Genomic DNA, 20,295 nt, shown 5'->3' on the forward strand with positions numbered 1-20,295 from the left:
GTGACATGTGTCTTTAATCCTAGCACTTGGGAAGTAGAGGCAGGCCCTCTCTGAAAAAGTGAAACTCTCTGAGTTTAAGGCCAGTCTAGTCTGTAGCATGAGTTCCAGGCCAGCCAGGGTTATACAGGGAAACTTTGTCTTGAAAAAGGAGAGAGAGAGAGAGAGAGAGAGAGAGAGAGAGAGAGAGAGAGAGAGAGAGAGAGAAGAACACAGGGTAGAAAGAATGAAGAAAAGAAAGACAGAAAAGAGAGGACTGGAGGGATGGGTCAGTGGTTAAGGGCATTTGCTGTTCTTACAGAGGACCTGGGTTTACTTCCCAATACTACATCAGTTGGCCCACAACTTCCTGTAACTCCAGCTCTAGGGGATCTGCCATTCTCTTTTGGAGTCTGTGGGCTTTTGCACATATGTCAAACACATCCATATTCTCAGGCTCATGTACCTGCATACAAGAAAGACTAAAGCAAAAAGGTTTCAAATATTAAAAAGGAAGATCTGGGCATAGCAGTGCATACCTTTCATCCCAACACTTGCAAAGCAGGTGCGTTCAAGGCCAGCTTGGTCTATACAATGAGTTACAAGAACAGCTAAGACTATCCAGAGACCCGTTTCAGTCACCTCCCCCACCAGAAAAAAAATTTAAATGTAAAGAAAGATTGAAAAAGAAGAACTTAAAACAACCCAGTCTGTATGCACAGATTTGACAGAAGATGGAGTTATATCCCAACAGACCTGGAATAATTTGAAATATGAGTCTAAAATACAACTAATACTGCTAGCCTTCTGTCCATTGTAGCTTATTCTATCTTAAACATGCTCAGAAGGCTTACCTGAGCCTACAATTAGACAAGATTATCCAACACAATGCCCATTTGCAGTCAAGGGTTGACTATCTCACATTAGTTGTTGGATATTATACTTAGAGGAGAAACACAATGGTTATTTGGAAACTTTTAATAAAGTTAGCTGATAATTGAACCATTGTAAGTCTGCCTGTAATTTCTATTCCAGAAGTAGGTGAGCAATGGGAAGAGCAAAATCACCGCTAAAGGTTTTCTAAAGTCACAGAAACTAAAAATCCGTAGATTTAAGTAGTCCTATTTCTTCAAAGACAAGAAACAGGATGAAAATGACACCAAGGCATAACATAAACATAATTTTAAAAATCCAGTCATGGGATGGGGAGAAAAACACTGTTTTATTTTTCAGAAGTTCTCTGTTCAATTCCTAGCACCCACATGGTGACTCACAACTATCTATATTGGGATCTGATGCCCTCTTCTGGTGTGTCTAAAGAGAGCAACAGTGTGCTCATAGATGTAAAATAAGTAAATCTTTTTAAAAACATAAAAAAAGCCAGTGATAAGGGGTAAGGAGACACCTTAGTGGTTGAACACTTGTTAATCTTGTAGAACCTAAGGGCCCTGTTTAGTTCCCAACATGATGATTCAGAATCATCTGTAACTCCGGATCCAGGGAGCTCTCTTCTGACCTCCAAGGGCACCAGGCACTCACTTGGTACACAGATATCTGTGCAGGCAAAACACTCATACTCATAACATAAGTCTAAAAACTCGTTTTTAAAGCCAGTGATAAGGAAGCAATCTTAACAGCAGCACAAGTGCAAAGACCTACCACGCACAAAGAAAGCAAAGACAAACTTGATCGAGTCTTTGAATGAAGTAAGCCAGACGACAGCAGAGCAACATTAAGAGAATAAACAAAAACATCGTCCCAGGATTCTCCACCAAAGACATCTTTCAGAAACGAAAATATAAAGGCTTCCCTCCCCAAGAGAAATCAGATCTGAATGAATCATTACCACCAGACCAGAATTACAGGAAATCCTCAAGAAAATATTGCAGACAGAAAGAACGTTATAGATGCAGATTTAAATCTACGTATGGGAATAAGATTTGTGTGACTATAAAAATATTTTATTTAAAATATTTGAGCAATAACATAAAGTGACTAAAGGCAAGAAGTAGCAATATGTTGTGGGAATTCTGCCATATAAAGAAATAAAATGCATGACAACTGGTAGGTACAGAACATGCCACCTAAAAATATGGTACTGTGTCCACAGAAAACAGCAGCAGCAGCCACTGCCGGCTGCCAGCGCCACCACAGAAGCTACATAGCCCTCTCACCTCTCCTTGAAATGGGCTGTAGAACACAGCTGGTCTTGTCCTGAAAAACAGATCCAAAGACTCCCATTCCAGAGGGTACCTCATACCCAGGAAAAGGATATCCTTGTCACACAAGGTTGACAAGAAGAATCTGGACCAAAAACTCTTGAGTTACTGATCTCTGTTACCACTTAATTAAATCCCTTCAACCTCTGATGATACTTCTATATGATTGATAAACATAAGCTGCCCTGTTTCTTTTTCTACAATGTAACTTAATTTTACATGTGTGAGTGTTTTGCCTGCATGTATGTCTGTGCACCGCATGCATGTGGCGCCTGAGGAGGCCAGAAAAGGCCACTGAATACTCTCAGACTAGAGTTACAGAGGTTTGAGCTGCCACCACATGGGTGCTGGGACTTGAACTCAGGTTCTCTGATAAAGCAGCCACTGTTCTTAACCACAGGACCACATCTCTAACTCCTTTGCTGTTCTTTAAGTCTTTATTTATGTAGTCTCCTCCGGGTCAGGTAAAACTCATTTTATATAACTTTTGTGCTTTTCTCTTGTCAGGCCCTCTGCTGGTTACTTTTATGAAGCTGACAGTAACTTAAGGGAGACCTCGTTTATTTTGGTTCATGGTTTTATCCATCATGGTGAGCTCTGTTGTTTCTGGGCCTGTGGTGACACAGAACATGATGGTGGTGGGAACATATGGCAGAAAATGTCTGCTTTTTGGTGAATAGGATGTAGAGGATGAGGGCGCTGGGGACAAGATCTGCCAAGAACCCATCTTTGGTGGTCTACTTCCTCTCTAGCTCCGTCCTGCTTCCTCCTGTTTCCAGACCCTCTCAAGATCACATTAGCAGCTGGGGATCAAACAGACTTTCAACACAGGAGCCTGTTGGAGCATTTCATTTCAAATCATACTGCCTCTGTCACAGCAGGAGGTAGCAGGATACTGTGTAAGCTTCTTATACTAAGCCTGGGGAGGAATAATAGTGCTTGAAAGGCAGGCCAAGTTGAACCATGTGTTTTAAATCTTAAAGCAACTGCTGAACATATAACACAGAGGTGGACATAGTAAGCTAACAAGGGTTATATCCAAGCCTAACTGTTGTGGGCTGGAGAGTTTTCCTATACTTATATGTTGAAGCCATAACTCCCAGTTTCCACGTCTGTAAGGATCACTTAGATCAGCTGTTCTCAACCTGTGGATCATGACGGGAGTCACATATCAGATACCCAGCTGTGATGGTTTGCTTATGCTTGGCCCAGGGAGTGGCACTAGTAGAAGTTGTGGCCTTGTTGGAGGAAGTGTGTCACTCTGGGAATGGGCTTGGAGGCACTCCTAGCTGCCTGAGGATGCTCAGTCTGTTCCTGGCTTCCTTTGGATGAAGATGTATAACTCTCAGCTCCTCCTGCACCATGCCTGCCTGGATGCTGCCATGCTTCTGCCTTGATACTGGACTGAACTTCTGAACTTGTAAGCCAGCCTCAATTAAATGTTTTTATTTATAAGACTTGCCTTGGTCATGGTGTCTGTTAACAGCAATAAAACCCTAAGACACCAGCATATCAGATTCATTAGGATTCATAACAGTAGCAAAATTACCATGATGAAGTAGCAACAAAAATAACTATGGTTGGGGGTCACCACAACATGAGGAACTGGATTAAAGGGTCCCAGCATTAGGAAGGTTGAGAACCACTGACTAAGCTTGTAGGGTTATTTTGAGGGCAAGTGAGACCAACTTATCAATAAAAAAGAGAGAGAGAGAGATAATGGTTTTCTTTGTATCACAGTGTATGCCCAACAGTTAATATATCTATATCCATGTGTCCTTCTGAGTACCAGGCAAGATGCCAGCCAGACAAATTGCTAATTTAGAGGCATTATAGCTTAAGTGGTTGAGTGTTTGGTTCTAGGAGCTACTCTAGCTGGTTACACAATAACTAGTTGTATGTTTTAGAAATATCCCTTCTCAGATATCCTGTTGTTGCTGTGTCATGGATATTCTGCATTTGAACCAAATCTGCAGGACAGGCTTCTTCACGAGCTCTGGCAGTTCATAGATGAGGTGGGTGTTGGTGTAGGCAGCCTTGGTCCTTCTGAGAGTTCCTGCTATCTAACTTATCTCTGGTGTGGAACCATGTGAGAACAAGCTCAGCCAAAGGAGAAAGCGAGTCATCTGTTCTCATTACCTCGAGAGAGTACTTTCAAACAGAGCTTTGAGGATTTTCTATGCCAATCTTTTAGTGGCTGAGCAATTTGTAAGTATCTATGTTCCTTAGGGTTTCATTGCTGTGAAGAGACACCATGACCAAGGCAACTCTTATAAAGGAAAATGTTTAATTGGGGCTGGCTTACAGTTTCAGAGGTTCTGTACATTGTCATCATGGTGGGAAACATGGCAGTGTGCATACAGATGTGACTCTGGAGGAGTCAAGAGCTCTACATCTTGATCCACAGGCAGCAGAAAACACCTCTCTTCCATACTGAGTACAGCTTAAGCATAGGACCTCAAAGCCCACCTCAACAGTGACTCACTTCCTCCAGCAAGGCTCCACCCACTCCAATAAGGCCACACCTTCTAATACTGCCATTTCCCATGAGCCAAGCATATCAAACCATGGATAGAAAATTGGGTATACAGTTTATTGTCATTTCTGTAAAGACATCAAGAGTCCAACATGAGTAGAGGAGTTGTAGGTTTTGTCCAAGTAAATGATAGCATTGTTTTTCAGTCCTGAGGATGGGTAAGAAAGAAGACAGTGGTAGGTTTGGGAGATTGGCCTGAACGATTGTCAAGTGTGAAAGCTAGGGACTCTGGGTTGCAAGCAACAGAAACTGACAACCCAAGAGTTGCTTACATAGGAACATTACTATTTAACAGAACAGAATGTTCTGGAAAGGATCTGTGAGAGTTGGTTGATGGTGTTCAGGGATCTCATGAGACATCTAGGTTGTCTTTCCATATTCTGCTTCCCTCAAGGTTAGCAAGGGGATGTGGCATTCCCAGATCTAATACTCGGCACAAATAAGAGGGGAGATGTTCTCGTGCTGGATTCTACTTAGGAGCAGACATGCTCCTCAGAAGGTGTCTCATATCTCATTGCTAGTGGTGGAGTTGTGTACCTAATATTGAAACAATCAGCACAGAGACTGGGATTGGTTACCTCTTGAAACAGGGTAAGGAGCAGCAATCTTTTCGCTGAGATATTCTGGGATATTATGGGATGTGTCCGATCCTCTAATACCTCAGAATGTAACAACTGTACTTGGCAGGAGATGGACCTTTAAAGAGGTGACTAACTTCCAAGGAAGCTGTGAGGATGGACCTTAATCCAGTTTGGCTGGTGACTTGAAAAGAAGAAGCACACAGACACCAGGGGAGCACATTCTCCAGAAGGATGTCCATCTGAAGAGGCAGCAAGAAGGTAGCCATTTGCAAGCTAAGGAGGGAGTCCTGAGCTCGGGGTGTGGCTCAGAGGCAGAATCCTTGCTGACCTGAGTGATGTTTAACACTGCTGAGAAGCAAAACAACAAACAAGAAAAAAAAACAACAAATAAACAAAAAAGCAAAACAAGCAGAAAGAAAGGCCTCAGGGGAAATAACTCCTGTGCCACCCTGATCTTAGATTTCGGCTCTCTAGATATGGAGAGAACAAATTTCCACTAGGTAAGATACCCACTATTGCATCATGGCAGCATTAGCAAAGCCCCATGTGAGAATGCCAATGTAGAAAGGGAGTAGGAAGGGGGCTTTCTGGTGAGGACCCAAGAGTGTTCTTGAAAGAAGGTGTGCCAGGGCAGTGTGGAGTAGGAATACATGAACATAGTTTATATAAAACCAGGGCATCAGATGGAGCTAAATTTCAATCCTGCCTCCATCATTTGCCAGCTTGTGGACTCAGGCAAATCTTGCTTCTTTGTAGCTCTAGGTTTTCTCATCTGTAACATCTATAGTAAACAGTATATTAGTGAGAAAAATGGCCCCACACAATCTGTGATAAAAGGAATTTTGTTTTTACCACTGTTGTCAAAGCTAAGGACCTTGAGCTGAGTGTGGTACCATATACCTGTAATTCCCTGGACTTAGGGGGCAGAGGCAGGCAGATAATCTGTGAGATCAAGGCCAGCCTGGTCCACATAGAGAGTTTCAGACAAGCCAGGGCTACATAGTGAGACCCTGTCTCAAACAAACCACCCCCAGCCTAAATCCAGCCAGTCACGGACCTTAGGAGGATGACAGTGTAGTTTATTTGAGTGGGCCCAGTCTAGGCTCATGAGCTCCTAAAGACAGGGACCACCCTCCCTCCTTCCCCTTACGACCACAGAGAAAGAGTAAGGACAGAACACAGGCCAAAGAGATTCTATGTCTTTGCCTTTGAGGTTGGTGGGAGAAGCCACAAGCCAAAGATGGTGGGTGGTCTCTTGAGTATGGCAGAGTCCAGAGGTTGGATTCTTCTTCGGAGCCTCCAGAAAGGAACATAGTTTATCTGATGCCTTGAGTTTTACCTGACGAGGCCTGCATACAATTTCATATTGTATAGAACTGTAAGGGTATAAACTGATGTTTTAAGCCACTATGTGTTTTGTGGCTTGTTGCAGCAGCCACAGGAAATGGATAGCCACTAATATCAAGTGGTTATTGAGATAGTAAGGTGTAGACTTTTCCATTTAGGGGAGATGCAAACAAATGTCTCCATATTTACTTCAGACAGGACACAGATTACAGACCAAATGATCCCACGGAAGTATAGTGTACCTGTGAGTATTGCGGTTGATTGCAGAAGTCCAGGTGGAGGGCAACTTGCAGTAACATGGATGAATCCAAGGCTGTGGCTTTGTCAAAAAAGCTGACCCCTGCCTGGGGCAAATCCCTATTCCTTAAGTTCCTGGCAGGTCTAGAAGGCCAGTGGGAGATTTTTTTTTTCTCTAGCAGTCATTATCACCACTTACATATGCTTGGGAAGGGGGCCTTATGAATCTTCAGACGCTTTTAAGTTTGTGTACTTCCTTAGCCTTACCTGTTTCCTCCACTTCCTGAGTCTTAAGGAGCTTCTTCCTTCCTCTGGGAGGGGATGTTTCAAATAGCTACACAACAAGAGGGTTGAAGAAAATAGTAACTTTGAAGACTTCTCATGGTGCCTGCCTATTGGAAGCCTTTAGTAAGCACCACTTTAACAAAACCCCAAAATTCAACAGTGAAAGAGAGGGAGGTAAGTTGAGGGATGTGGCTTAGGAAAACCTCTGTCATCCTGGACCACAACAGGGACCTCTCTTGACGTGCCTTAAGGCAGCAACTCTGTGTCTACCACCACTGCTCCCAAGAAGTGACCAAAACTCTCCCTGTTTCTAAGTGCCTGTCTCCAGGGAGCTTTCAAGAAGATACCAGAGTTCTGGGGGCAGGGGAGGAAGATGCACTGTTGGGAATCACCTGTTTTCTAAGTAAACGGTAATGTTATTGCCCTCTTTGGTTGCTGAAAACAAGAAGAGGAGGAGGAAGAAGAAGAAGAAGAAGAAGAAGAAGAAGAAGAAGAAGAAGAAGAAGAAGAACAACAACAACAACAACAACAACAACAACAACAACAACAACAACAGCAAACTTCTGGGAAAATTCCAGGTGTCAGGGATTAGTTTAGAGAATATTTAAGCTACAAATAGGAGAAATGTAAAGAATGGTCGTTTACTGTGCTAGATGTCCTCAGACAGAGCTATGATCCTGACCAGGCTGGGAAAGTGTCTAGACAGTCTCCTCTTTCCCTGTCCTGCTTCCCTTCTCTCTTACCTCTGCCTCCACTGTCCTCTGCCTTTCTCTCCCTTGAGACACTGTGTCCTGTATTCCAGGCTTGCTTCATTGTTGCCAAGGGTGACTGTGACCTTCTAATCCTGCTGTTTCTACCTCCTGGGTTGGGGACTTGGGTCATGTGCTACCACACCAGCTTTCTGCAGTTCTGGAGATTAACCCAGGACATCACATGTGCTAGGCAACAACTCTTCCAAATGATCTGCCTCCTTAGTTCTTTTATTCTGAATCTCTGCTCATGGCCTCCATCTTTTCATAAGGATGGAATTTTTACTAGAAATCTATTTTAGGATCGTGGACAAGTGCTTCTAATTTCCTGGTTCAGTATTTTGTCAAAAACCAAAATAAAACAACAACAACAACAACAACAAACTCCACCATTTGGTTTTTGTATCTATCAAGTGCCTGCCATGTGCATAGCCCCACGCCATAGCTGTAAGATGATGAACATAGGACTGGGCCTCAGGGAGGTGGTACAGCCTTTGCTTTGTTTACATAGTCATATCTGAAGGTGCTCAGTAAATATTTGCCTGCTGAGTGATTTAGTTGGAGAGGCAAACTTGCTCATAATTGCCTCTAATTCAAGGTTGAATGAAGAAAGTGCCGTAATAAAGATTCTGATAAATGCTGAGAGGGGGCAGAGGAGTGGAGAAACCAGCAAGGAGAAGTCGTCATGGAGGTGCCTCTAGTTTAGAGCCTTTAAATCATCCCCAAATCCCACGGCTGTTCCAGAAGCAGCAAGTGGTATGCCTCGCTCAAGTGTGACGCAGGAGGCAGTAGACCATGAATGAAATGACATGATCCAAATTGTGTTTTAGGAAGCTAAATGGTGGAAGCAAAAGATGGCTTTTCTGGAGGAGTGGGTGACAAGGGCTAGGACCAGTAAGGACGCTGTTGCGTCATTTAGCAGACTGCCTGCCTGTCAGTGGCAGAGAGCAAACAAAATAGATGGGTTCAAGAATACTGTAAGTCTGGCATCCTGAGGCTTAGGTTTAATCACAGGCTAGATAGACGGAAGAGGCCAGGAGGTGGTGGCTCCTGCTTTTAATTCTAGCACTTGGGAGGCAAAAGCATGTAGATCTCTGAGCCTGTGAGGCTAGTCTGGTCTATAGAGTGAGCTCCAGGACATACCCAGGGCTACACAGAAAAACCCTGTTCGGAGGTCGAGGGAGGTGAGAGAAAGGAGAAGGAAGAGGAGGAGAAAGAGGAGGAGGAGCAGCAGCAAGATTTGGAAAACATTTTGGAGCTTTGGGCCTTGGTGACTACATGGTGGCAGTGACATTTCCCAAAACAGGGACAGATTTGATATGAACTATGGAGGAAACTGAGCTATATTTTGACATCTTAAATTATAGATGGCGGTAGAGTGTGTACACATGACATCTAGCAGGAAGCAGATACTAAAGCTGAATTTAAGACGTTTGGGAGCTTTCAATGTCGATGAGGAATCTGACAGGACAGGAGCAGACAAGACCCATGGGAGAGGATTTTCACTTAAGCAGAACAGAGGTCTGCTGGCTGTGCATACCTGGTGAATATATCCATATTTCCTGCCCTGTGGGAGTCACAAATTCAAGATCAAAACAGAATGAATCATCTTCCCACCAACCTCTTTCTTTCTTTGACAACTCTGCTGATCAGTCTCTCTGTTACTCTGACTCCAAGTTTGTTATCTTTGTCTATCTCCCCAACTCTTCTTTGTGGGCAATTTGTGTGTGTGTGTGTGTGTGTGTGTGTGTGTGTGTGTGTGTGTGTACAGAGGATGACTTCAGATATTGCCTGTCAAGTAGGCCCCAAGGTCCTTCTAATTTGCACCAAGAATATTAAAATAGGCGGGGACCTGGGTTTTGATGTGAATTCTGAGGATCTGAAGTTATATTTGTGCATCAAGTTCTTAACCACTCAGCCATTTCTACAGCTCCTATTTTCCTAATTCTTCACACAGTTTACCGACAGACAATTCTGGAAATCCACAAAACAGCAGATTGAAGATACAGGTATTTATACAAACCATTTTTTTTTCAGGCAGCATCAAACTATGTACCTGTCTCTGGCTAGCCTAGAATTCCCTATGTAGACCTATCCCACCTTGACCTCACAGATATATGCCTGCCCCAGCCTAATGAATACTGGGATTAAAAGCATGTGCTACCATGCCCAGCACTTGGAGTGTTACATAGTGTAATATTCTGGTTTTATTCCTGTATGAACATATTTATTAAGAGTCTAATTCTAACTTTCTATAGTCATTTCTTTATTGAAATGTCATATAGAAATATATACAATTATAAATCAGTAACTTTTTTGAGACTATGCCTCTTTATGTAGTCCTGACAATTCTATTACAGATAGTTGTGAGCCACCATGTGGTTGCTGAGAATTGAACTCAGGACCTCTGGAAGAGCAATCAGTGCTCTTAACCACTGAGCCATCTTTCTAGCCCAGTCCTGACAATTCTAAAACTCTGTGTAGATCAGGCTGGCCTCAGATTCAAAGAGATCTGTCTGTCTCTGCCTCCCCAGTGCTGGGATTAAAGGTGTGCACCACCAAGCATGGTTTAAATAAGTAATTTCTCATGTCATCAAATAATTTGCTACGTCAACTTTTATTTCTATTGCTGGAATGAAACTGATGGCCTTAGCATGGCCCTGTGCATGCTAAGCACATGCTTTATCATTGAGGACAACTAGGTCTGATGACATCAATTCTGTGAGGCTGCAAACAATTTTGTTTCATAGATATACCATGAGTTCATTAGCTAATACCTGTGATATATGGCTATTTTAAGCCAGAGGCATTGTTTGTTTTCTGCAATGAATGCTGCAGAAAAATATTTACATATTTGCTGTTTTTAAAAAGTCTATTTCAATTTTCCTTAGAATAAGTCTTAGAAGACTTTCTGAGCCAAAATTCATATGCATTTTTTAAAAAAACTTAATTTTGAGATAGTTTTAAGTGTACATAAAAATTATGAAGATTTGTACAGTTTCTATATAAACCATACACATCCAGTCTTTTTAATTTTTTTTAAAGTTTTTAAAAATTTATTATGTATAAGTACACTGTAGCTGTCTTCAGACACACCAGAAGAGGGCATCAGATCTCATTACAGATGGTTGTGACCCACCATGTGGTTGCTGGGAATTGAACTCAGGACCTCTGGAAGAGCAGTTAGTGCTCTTAACCACTGAGCCATCTCTCCAGCCCCCAGTCCTTTTAATTTTAATTTTAATATTTGTTTGTTTTAAAAGTTTTCAGTTATTTATTTATTCATTTTACATCCCAATCGCAGCCCCTCTCTTCTCAGTAATCCCCCAAAATAGCACTTACCCCAATCCCCCTCCCCTTCACCTCTGGAACTAACCTACCCTGCAGACCTCAAGTCACTGTAGGACTAGGTACATCCTCTCCCACTGAGGGTAGACAGCACAGCCCAGTTAGGACAGCAGGATCTACAGGCAGGCAACAGAGGGTAAGCCCCTGCTCCAGTTGTTGGGGACTTGAATGAAGATCAAGCTACACATCTGTTATATATGTTGGCGGGGGTTGGGGGGAGAGAGCTTAGTTCTAGCCCTTGTAAGCCCTTTGGTTGGTGGCTCAGACTCTGGCAGCACTCAAGGATCCAGGTTGGCTGAGTCTGTTTGTCTTCTGTGGAGTTCTATCCCCTCTGGGCGCCTCAGTCCTTCCCCCAACTCTTTCACAAGACCTCCTGAGCTCCATCTAATGTTCGGCTGTGGTCTCTGCATCTGTTTCCATCAGCTGCTGCACACCCAATTTCTTTTGTTTACATTTTATATAACATATACTATATTCATCATAATTAATACTTTTTAAAGATCTATTCATTTGTTTTATGTAAGTACACTGTACACTGTCATTGTCTTCAGACATACCAGAAAAGGGCATCAGATTCCATTACAGATGGTTGTGATCCACCATGAGGTTGCTGGGAATTGAATTCAGGACCTCTGGAAAAGCAGTCAGTGCTCTTAACCAATGCACCATCTCCCCAGCCCTAACACATTATTTACACAAGCCTTGCTATGTTAACTGGGATTTGATGTGTAATTCAGACTAGCACCAAGCTGGCAATTTTTTCTTCCTTGACCTTCTAAGAGCTAGGATCATAGGCATGTTTCCCCACGCCCAGTGTCATAGTTACGGTTTATGTTGTTGCAACAAAACACCATGACCAAACTGTTAAACTCTGACACCCCCCCACCCCCACTTATAGCTGTAGCCACGTTGATCCATGTCTGCCAGCTATTTTGTTGCGGTAACATACACAGAGAAGTGACTTGGCTCAAGGACATGTTGAACACATTCCCTCTTTTGTTCTTTGTATGTTCTGAAGGTTTTGTATGAGGTTTGCTAATCTTAAGAAATTCCACAAAGCTTAACATAGGACCCGTCAAATCAAAGGACAATATGAACTGTTATGTCTAAAATGGCTTGAGTCAGAGATGACCACTGGGCAGCCCTTTGTGCACTTCTGATTGAGCTCACCATGGTTTATGTGACTGACACTGAAGAATACTACTACTAAGACAGAAAGTTATGACTATCATACTCATGCTGTTATCTCAATGTTCTGCAGTTCCCCTGTTCACCACTCATTCACCTCCCCCTACTTTACTCAGGACCAATCAGCTTAAAGGTCAGCTGGTAATACTTAACCTAGTGAGCCAACTGCTTCTCTTCTTGCCCTTTAAATTTTGAACTTGGTTTCTCATATAAAAAGTCTACACCGAGAGCAGACTCATACCACAGTCCTTTTTTGGTCTTGAATGTCCAGTATCGCTTAACTAAGATCGGTGTTTGTTTGGTTTGAAAAGCGATTCCTGAACTCAACACAAACCAAGCTTGGGAGGAAAGGGTTTATTTGGTTTACACTTTCACAGAATTGATCATCATTGGCAGAAGTCAGAATAGGAATTCAAATTGAGCAGGAACCTGGAGGCAGGAGCTGGTGCAGAGGCCATGGAGTGATGCTGCTTACTGTCTTGCTCCTTATGGCTTGTTTAGCCTGTTTTGTTATAGAACTCAGGACAACAAGCCCAGAGATGGCACCACCCACAATGGGCTGGGCTCTCCCCCATCAATCACTAATTAAGACGTGTTCTATAGACTTGCCTGCAGCCCTATCCATTTTATTAATTGAGGTTTCCCACTGTCAAGTTGACATAAAACTATACAAAACATCCAGGTAATTAATCAACATTTACTACATTATTAACCAAGGTCTATCCTTTATTCAGATTTATGTTTTATCTGAAACTCTTTCTTTCCTATTCCAGTATCCCACCTAGAATATAACTTGGCATGTTTTACTTTAGGCTCCCCTAAGCTTTGACAAGTGTTTTAGGTAGCTTTCCTTATCTTTGATGCCTGTAATGGCTATTCCTAGTTGTCAACTTGACTTTATCTGGAATGAACTACAATCTAGGATTAGAGGGCTAACCTGTGATCCAGATCTTGAGGTTGGAAGACACAAGTTTCCAACTGGATCTTGGCTTGGAGATCTTGAAGCATAGTAGCTATGAAAATCTTAGGTCCAGACAAGGTAGTGCACACCTTTAAATCTAGGAGACCAAGGCAAGGAGATCTCTGAGTTCAAGGCCAGCCTGGGACAAAACAAATCCCAGATTCAGGCGTGGTGGCACACACCTTTAATCTGGGCCACACCTTCTGCTGGAGACCTACATAAGAACTCTGGAAGAAGGAAGACTTGCTCTCCACCACTTGTATCTTCTTGTTAGCACACCTGTTGTAATCTATTTCTACAGAAGATCAACTGAAACTACCAGCCTTGTGGGATTGAGCAACTACTAGATTCTTGAACTTCCAGATCAGAGCTGACCATTGTTGGGAAGTTGGACTACAGACTGTAAATCATCATAATAAACTCCATACATTCTGTGAGTCTAGAGAACCCTGAGTAATACAATGCCCTTAACAGTTTTGAGGAATACTGGTGAAGTGCTCTATAGGCTAGTTCTTAACCATACGTGGTGTAATTTCTTTGTTTTGTTTGCTTTTTCGAGACAGGCTTTTTCTATGTAGTCCTGGTTGTCCTGGAACAAACTCCATAGACCAGGCTAGCCAGCTTCTCTAGTATAAAATGACTTCTTTGATGCTGCATTATTCCAAAGGAAGCTGCTATGCACAGTTTAAAATGCTTAAGAGGAAACCCGTTATGTTCCAAGAAAGCCTATGTCTTCTATGGGAAATGTATCTCTTTTCCACTTACTAAATATGGAATGTCAATAACCACTCAATATGGAATTAATATTTCTTTAATGCTTTGAGTTATAATATATATGACTTGCTTTTTGCCCAAGCCAGGTATACTTTTAATGTCATGAGTAACTTAATGTGAAGGTAGATGACCCACTTTACATCAGCACCCTAAGGGAGAGGTCCTGTCTCACTCAGGCCTAAGGGTCTTCTCACCCCGTACTAGCCCATTCTGTCCAGATTTGCCTCCAGGCACAACTTCCTAGTTTCCCAGTAGCCCCGCCCACCGTGGAGCGGAAGTGGGCGCACCGTAGGGCGGAAGTGCAGGGCGGGCGCCTGTCTTTTCTTGTAGCCCGTCCCTCCCTTACCATTTCAGCCCCACCTCTTAGGCCCAGACCGGAAATGAGGTCAGAGAGGGAAACCCAGGCTGGGAGCTACGGCCCCGAAGGCGGCGCCGGGTGCAAGCGACTGCGGCAGCCGGTGAGGGAAAGGATGGCGGCGAGGCTGGGGCCAGTGCCGGGCGGGATCAGGGTTCCGGGTTGCGTCAGGGCGATCGAGGGCACCGCAGGGCTGCGGCGAGTGACGGAGGGTGGCGGGGCCTGGCTGCCCTAGGCGCATCTTCCCAGCCTGGGCTATGAGGGTCGGGCCGCCTGTACGGCGACAGTGCCCTCCACTCTGACTGTGTCTTCGGTGGGCGACAGCGAGAGCTCAGGCTTGGTTTTCCTAGCCAGGGTCTTCCTAGCCCCACGAGGACGGGCTGGGCATGGTGGAGAGTCCTCCAAAACATGGCTTTTTTCATATCTATGGTGGTGCTGTGATATCCCTCTCCCCAGCATCACAGAGGGAGTCCAGTCAGTTTCTGCCCTAGACAGCTGACCCTCAGTCTCGGGTGAATCCAAATGAGACTCCTGTCTTCCCCACGTCTTGTCACTTTGACCCAGAGAGTGGCTCGCTGCTTTGTGGCCCACCAGCGTCCTGTGCCTCAGACCAAGGTCTCAAGGGTGTGCTCCTGAGAAAGACTGGAGGTGTGGGTGTACCAGGGTTCTCTGTCTGTCCCCTTTGAGACGCAGGAGAATTCTGTGGCAGCTTTTGATGACATGTTGTTTAGGACACTTGTCCCCCGTTAAAGTTTACACAGTTCTGCCTGAGTTTCAAAGCTGTACTTCTTTATTAGAGACTTAGACGTATTGTTCCCACTTGTTTATCAGCTTTGGGCTTAGGGACAGTTGTCTTCCAAACCGCAGCCCTGGCATTTTAAACTACTACTGATTGATAAAGGGAAATGATCTTTTTATGTGTAAGGCTTTTGACACTTTGAGGAAGTTTAAGTGGTGGTTTTGGAGCTAGGTGGCCCCATTGCTCTCACAAGTGTGACACATAAGCCAGAAGACTTTTCCTGCTTTTGAATTTGTTGACATAGGGACTCTGTGAGAATTAATTTTTAGAAAGCCCCTTGCAAAATGTAAATTGCATGAAGAGAAATATGGGCTGAGTTTAGCTTTAAGCTCCAATTATGGGCAAGATGTATTTTGGGCTTACCAAGAGCTGGAGAGAAAGTGCTAATTTAGCATACAAAATTTAGGTGTTGTGCAGATGGTATTAGACGTTTCTTTTGAAAAACAAACATTTGAGGATTGTCTCTACTACGCATGCCTTGAAAGGTTGCTTCTTAAAGATTTTACCTCCATTTTGGTTTCATTTATGTCCTTGCTTTTGTGTGATTGGTACTAAAGCACATAATTGGGGTGACCAGGATAAGGAGTCCAAGAAGTCCTATGGTACAATGCTGCTGATGCTACCAATAATAGCAACACCAAGTCAGCGACAGACTCTACAGCAGTCTGCTTCTAGGAACTTTCAGGTGGCAGTTGGTACCATGGTAGTACCAGATGTGGGCTTTCTTTTTTTCCCATCCTGGGTACCTACTTGGGTCACCACATGTTCTGGGATTATGAACATTGTGAAGTCTTCCTCAGGTTCTTTCTCAGCTCTTTTCTCCCCACCGAAAGCTTTTTAGCAGGTATCCCAGACCACACTGTGGCCCTCCATCATGGCTGGATCGTTTCAGGTGCTCCCTTGGCTCTACCACAGTGATGACGTGTGGTTTGCTTTACTTTTCCAGTGAGACACTTACTCATGATTAGGCAACCAAGAGGTGCATTTAATTGGAGAAAGGGAAAAGCTCGGTTTGTTCATTCTTGCTAATATCACGGTTGTCACCTGTCGAGCTCCTGGATATGTTCATCTCCAGTACTTCACAACGGAAACCTGTTTTTGTGGTGCATGGATGGTAGAAACGTAAGCTATGAAAGTCTATTTTCTGTAGCCAGGCAGGGAGCCACGATGTCATTATGTGCTTTATAAAATTACTGGAAAAACAGCAGGTCTTTGCAAGCATTTCTTCTTTTATTTGGCAGATGTGGCCTCATGGATGAGCTGGTGCATGACTTAGCCTCAGCCTTGGAGCAGACATCTGAGCAGAATAAGCTCGGTGAACTGTGGGAGGAGATGGCCCTGAGCCCCAGACAACAGAGGCGGCAGCTTCGGAAGCGCAGGGGCCGGAAGCGCCGCTCTGACTTTACTCATCTACCAGAGCACGCCTGCTGCTTCAGTGAGGCCTCTGAGTCAAGTCTGGACGAGGCCACCAAGGACTGTCGGGAAGTGGCTCCACTTACCAACTTCAGTGACTCTGATGACACAGTGGTGGCCAAACGGCTCCCAGCTCTCAGCGCCGCCATTAGGGGTAAGCAGCATTCTTGGCACGAATCTGACTCCTTTACAGAAAATGCACCTTGTCGACCACTCAGGCGCCGGCGGAAGGTGAAGAGAGTGACATCCGAGGTGGCTGCCAGCCTTCAGCAGAAGCTGAAAGTGTCAGATTGGAGCTATGAGAGAGGCTGCAGGTTCAAGTCTGCCAAGAAGCAGCGTTTATCCCGCTGGAAGGAGAATACTCCCTGGACCTCATCTGGCCACGGGCTGTGTGAATCAGCAGAAAATCGGACTTTCCTAAGCAAAACAGGAAGGAAAGAGAGGATGGAGTGCGAAGCAGAGGAACAGAAACACGGCTCTGACGAGAACATGTCTGAATGGTGAGCTCTCCCTCCTTAAAGTGAGGGTTTCCATGGCTAATGTCCACAAAGTGAAAACCCGCAACCTCTGAATAAGTTCCACTCTTTTCAACTAGCCCTACTAGAACTGCCTTTGCAGCCCTCTTTTAGTCAGATAGTAATTGATCTCTGCTTTGCAAAGCCTCCTTCGTGAATCTTTTTTGCTATGTCAGGAAGGTTGTGTGTAACAGAAATAATTTGATCCTAAAAATAATTTCAAACATGTACCTCAAATGCATAACCAAGAATTTGTTTTAAAAATCATCTGCTGTTCTTTCTACCACTCGGTTCATACAAAGATACTGGTATTTAGAACCCAGGCATCAGCAAGGGCTGGCGTTGACAGTTATGACAGAGAAACCATGCAGGTGCCAGGACTAGGCAGTTTGTAAATGAACTCGAGCTATGTTTGCTCTTTAAGAACCGTGGCTTTGTAGACTTTGGGGCTCTAATTCTGTTCTCTGCTACTTATTACTTTGGCTATATCGAGTGCATTTCCTTTTTGTGTGTGTAAGTGTGTGCAGGTGCATGTGGAGGCCCAAGGAGGAAGGCATGTGTCTTCCTTTATCACTTGTCACCTTATTTTGGGGACTAGTTTGTCACTAAACCCAGAGCTCACCAATTGGTTTAACTAGGTGACCAGCAAGCACTGGGAATCCACCTGTCTCAGCTCGACAGTAAGATTACAGAGGTGCACGCTGTGCCTGGCCTTCACTTGGGTGCTGGGGCTCCAAACTCAAGTCCTCTTGCTTGCTCAGTAAGCGCTTTACCCACTGAGCCAGCTCCTCGGCTTCTTGAGTCTCTTTTATTCACACACAAATAAATGTGTGTGTGATCAAACTCAGATCATCAGGCTTGGCAACAGGTGCCTTCACCTCCTCACCAAGCCATCTTACCAGTCCTTGAGTGTCTATGGCAGACATTTAAGTTGTATGCATGTAGAGTGGGGTTTGAAAGTGACAGTGAGTCCCTTTAACCTTGTATCACATGGGATCAAGTATTCTGATGGTTGCATGTTTAAAATGTCAGTGTAATTTTGGTAACTCACTTCTCCGTGTCAGATCTCCTGAAAACGTGGATCCTTGGTAGCTTGATATTTAATACATAACCTCTCAGTGAAGATGCCTTTTGCGGCTGGGAAGTACCTTGTGGCACACTAGGATGTTTAACAGCTCTGCCATGTTGCTACCCTGTTTCCTTGTATCCACTCAGATACTGCCAAAGGTGGCCTTTAGGTGGGTTGAGGATTGCAGATTTCTTAAGAACTCTGGTAGGCACTGAACTGCCTGCTGGGTATTTTTATTTAGTGCTTACAGTGCTACTGTATGGTAGAACCTCATTATTTAATTTTTTAGGAGCGAAAACTAGGTTTAGAGTTTGGCTAATTTGGGAGGGTCATCTAGTGGCCACACTGAGAATCAAATCTGATTTCCAGGCTCATGTTTTGTGGGTTTTGCTGCCTGCTCTGTTTTGCAGCCATAGAACAAGTAACTTTTCTTAGGACCTCATTCTTTTAAGGTTTGCACCCCAAAGACTTGAAGCTTAGGTAAGCTGAGGTGAAGCTGTTGTAGGTTTGTGTGCTTCCTCCTCCTCCTCTTCTTCTTCTTCTTCTTTTTAAAGATTTATTTATTTTATGTATGTGAGTACACTGTTGCTGTTTTCAGACACACAGGATCCCATTATAGATGGTTGTGAGCCACCATATATGTGGTTGCTGGGAATTGAACTCAGGACCTCTGGAAGAGCAGTCAGTGCTTTTAACCACTGAGCCATCTCTCCAGGCCTCCTCTTTTCTGTATGTTTGTTAACTTTAAAACTTTTTACTAACTGTATATTTTGCCAGCATGCTCAGCTGTGTTGAGATAGGCTTACAATTGACTCTTCTAGATTTGATTTTTTTTAAAAGTCTATTTATCTAATTTATATGTAGCTTTTAGATTATTTAGACTCTCTTCCTCCATAATCATACTATTTTTAATTAAATAAGAATTGCCTTAACTAGCTTGTTGTTCTTTATAATAAACCTATTGAGAAATTCAAGTTGACTTTAAGATTAAGCATATACATCTTAGATTCTTATAGTTGAGAATGGAGAATTAAATTAGCCCTTTGGAATGCTACTTGTGTCTTTTTCTTATTCAGAGTTTCTTGTTAAACTGAAGTTACCGTGTGTGTGTGTGTGTGTGTGTGTGTGTGTGTGTGTGTGTGTTTTCCAGTTGTGCTGTCCCTTTGCACCCAGGCTGTCAAGCTCTGAGTTCTGGTCACTCGAAAGTCTAGAGACCCTAAAGGCAACAGGAGTGCTTGTGAAATTCTTGTTTTCACATTGAGGAGACCTGGTTCTCCCTTGTGGGCTCCCTTTCCTGCCAGGACTTCAGAGCCTTGCAGTGATAGGATGTCAAAGTCCTTGTCACTGTGAAGAAACAGTGGGTGAAGTGCTAGTGTGACATTGGTTCTGTGTGAACCATGGCTGGGAAGAAGACATTCTAAAAGGATACCTCACGTGGAAGCAGGGAGATCAAGAGTTAAAGATCAGTCTCAGCTACATAATGAGTTTGAGACCAGCCTTGGCTATATGAGACCCTGTTTTTAAAAGAATAAGTAGGATCTGATTTTTAAGGGAATGTTAAGTCACTCTTTGACTTTGTCTCCATTTATGGGTAGTTACAAAAGGAAATGCTTTTGTATTTTTCCCCCTAAATACGTTCTGTGTAGAGACGGTGCTTCTTACTCGTTTTCATCAGAGTATGTCCAGACTTTGCTCAACAGTGAAGGGGAATAAAATCTTATAATTTTCAAGCAGCTCTTAATTATTACTTATTTTTATTTTTTTTCTACTCATTACTATATCATTATTTGGAATAGGGTCTTTAACTAAGGATGACCTTCAACTTGCAATCCTCCTGCCTCAGCTTTCTAAATGCTGGAATTAACAGACGTGTGCCCTGGCCTTTGTTTTGGTTTGATGCTGGAGATTGAACTCATAGCTTTGCACTTGCTGGGCAGGTAGTC

At 43.6% G+C, this 20,295-nt stretch overlaps 1 protein-coding gene across 2 annotated transcripts in view; it reads left to right on the plus strand.

The window, feature by feature from the left end:
• The first annotated feature begins 14,600 nt into the window (after nucleotides 1–14,600).
• GPATCH2L (G-patch domain containing 2 like) overlaps nucleotides 14,601–20,295 on the plus strand; it is a 48,215-nt gene continuing 42,520 nt past the window's right edge. For both annotated transcript variants that reach the window (XR_013974976.1, XM_080914639.1), the window contains exons 1-2: nucleotides 14,601–14,659; nucleotides 16,597–17,268. Coding sequence is in view for 1 of the 2 variants with exons in the window: in XM_080914639.1 (XP_080770765.1) it covers nucleotides 16,607–17,268 (662 nt within the window). In the remaining variant the exon portion in view is untranslated. The remainder of the gene's footprint in view (nucleotides 14,660–16,596; nucleotides 17,269–20,295) is intronic.

This window comes from Micromys minutus (assembly GCF_963924665.1).
Source record: "Micromys minutus genome assembly, chromosome: 1".
In the NCBI taxonomy this organism is placed as follows: domain Eukaryota; kingdom Metazoa; phylum Chordata; class Mammalia; order Rodentia; family Muridae; genus Micromys; species Micromys minutus.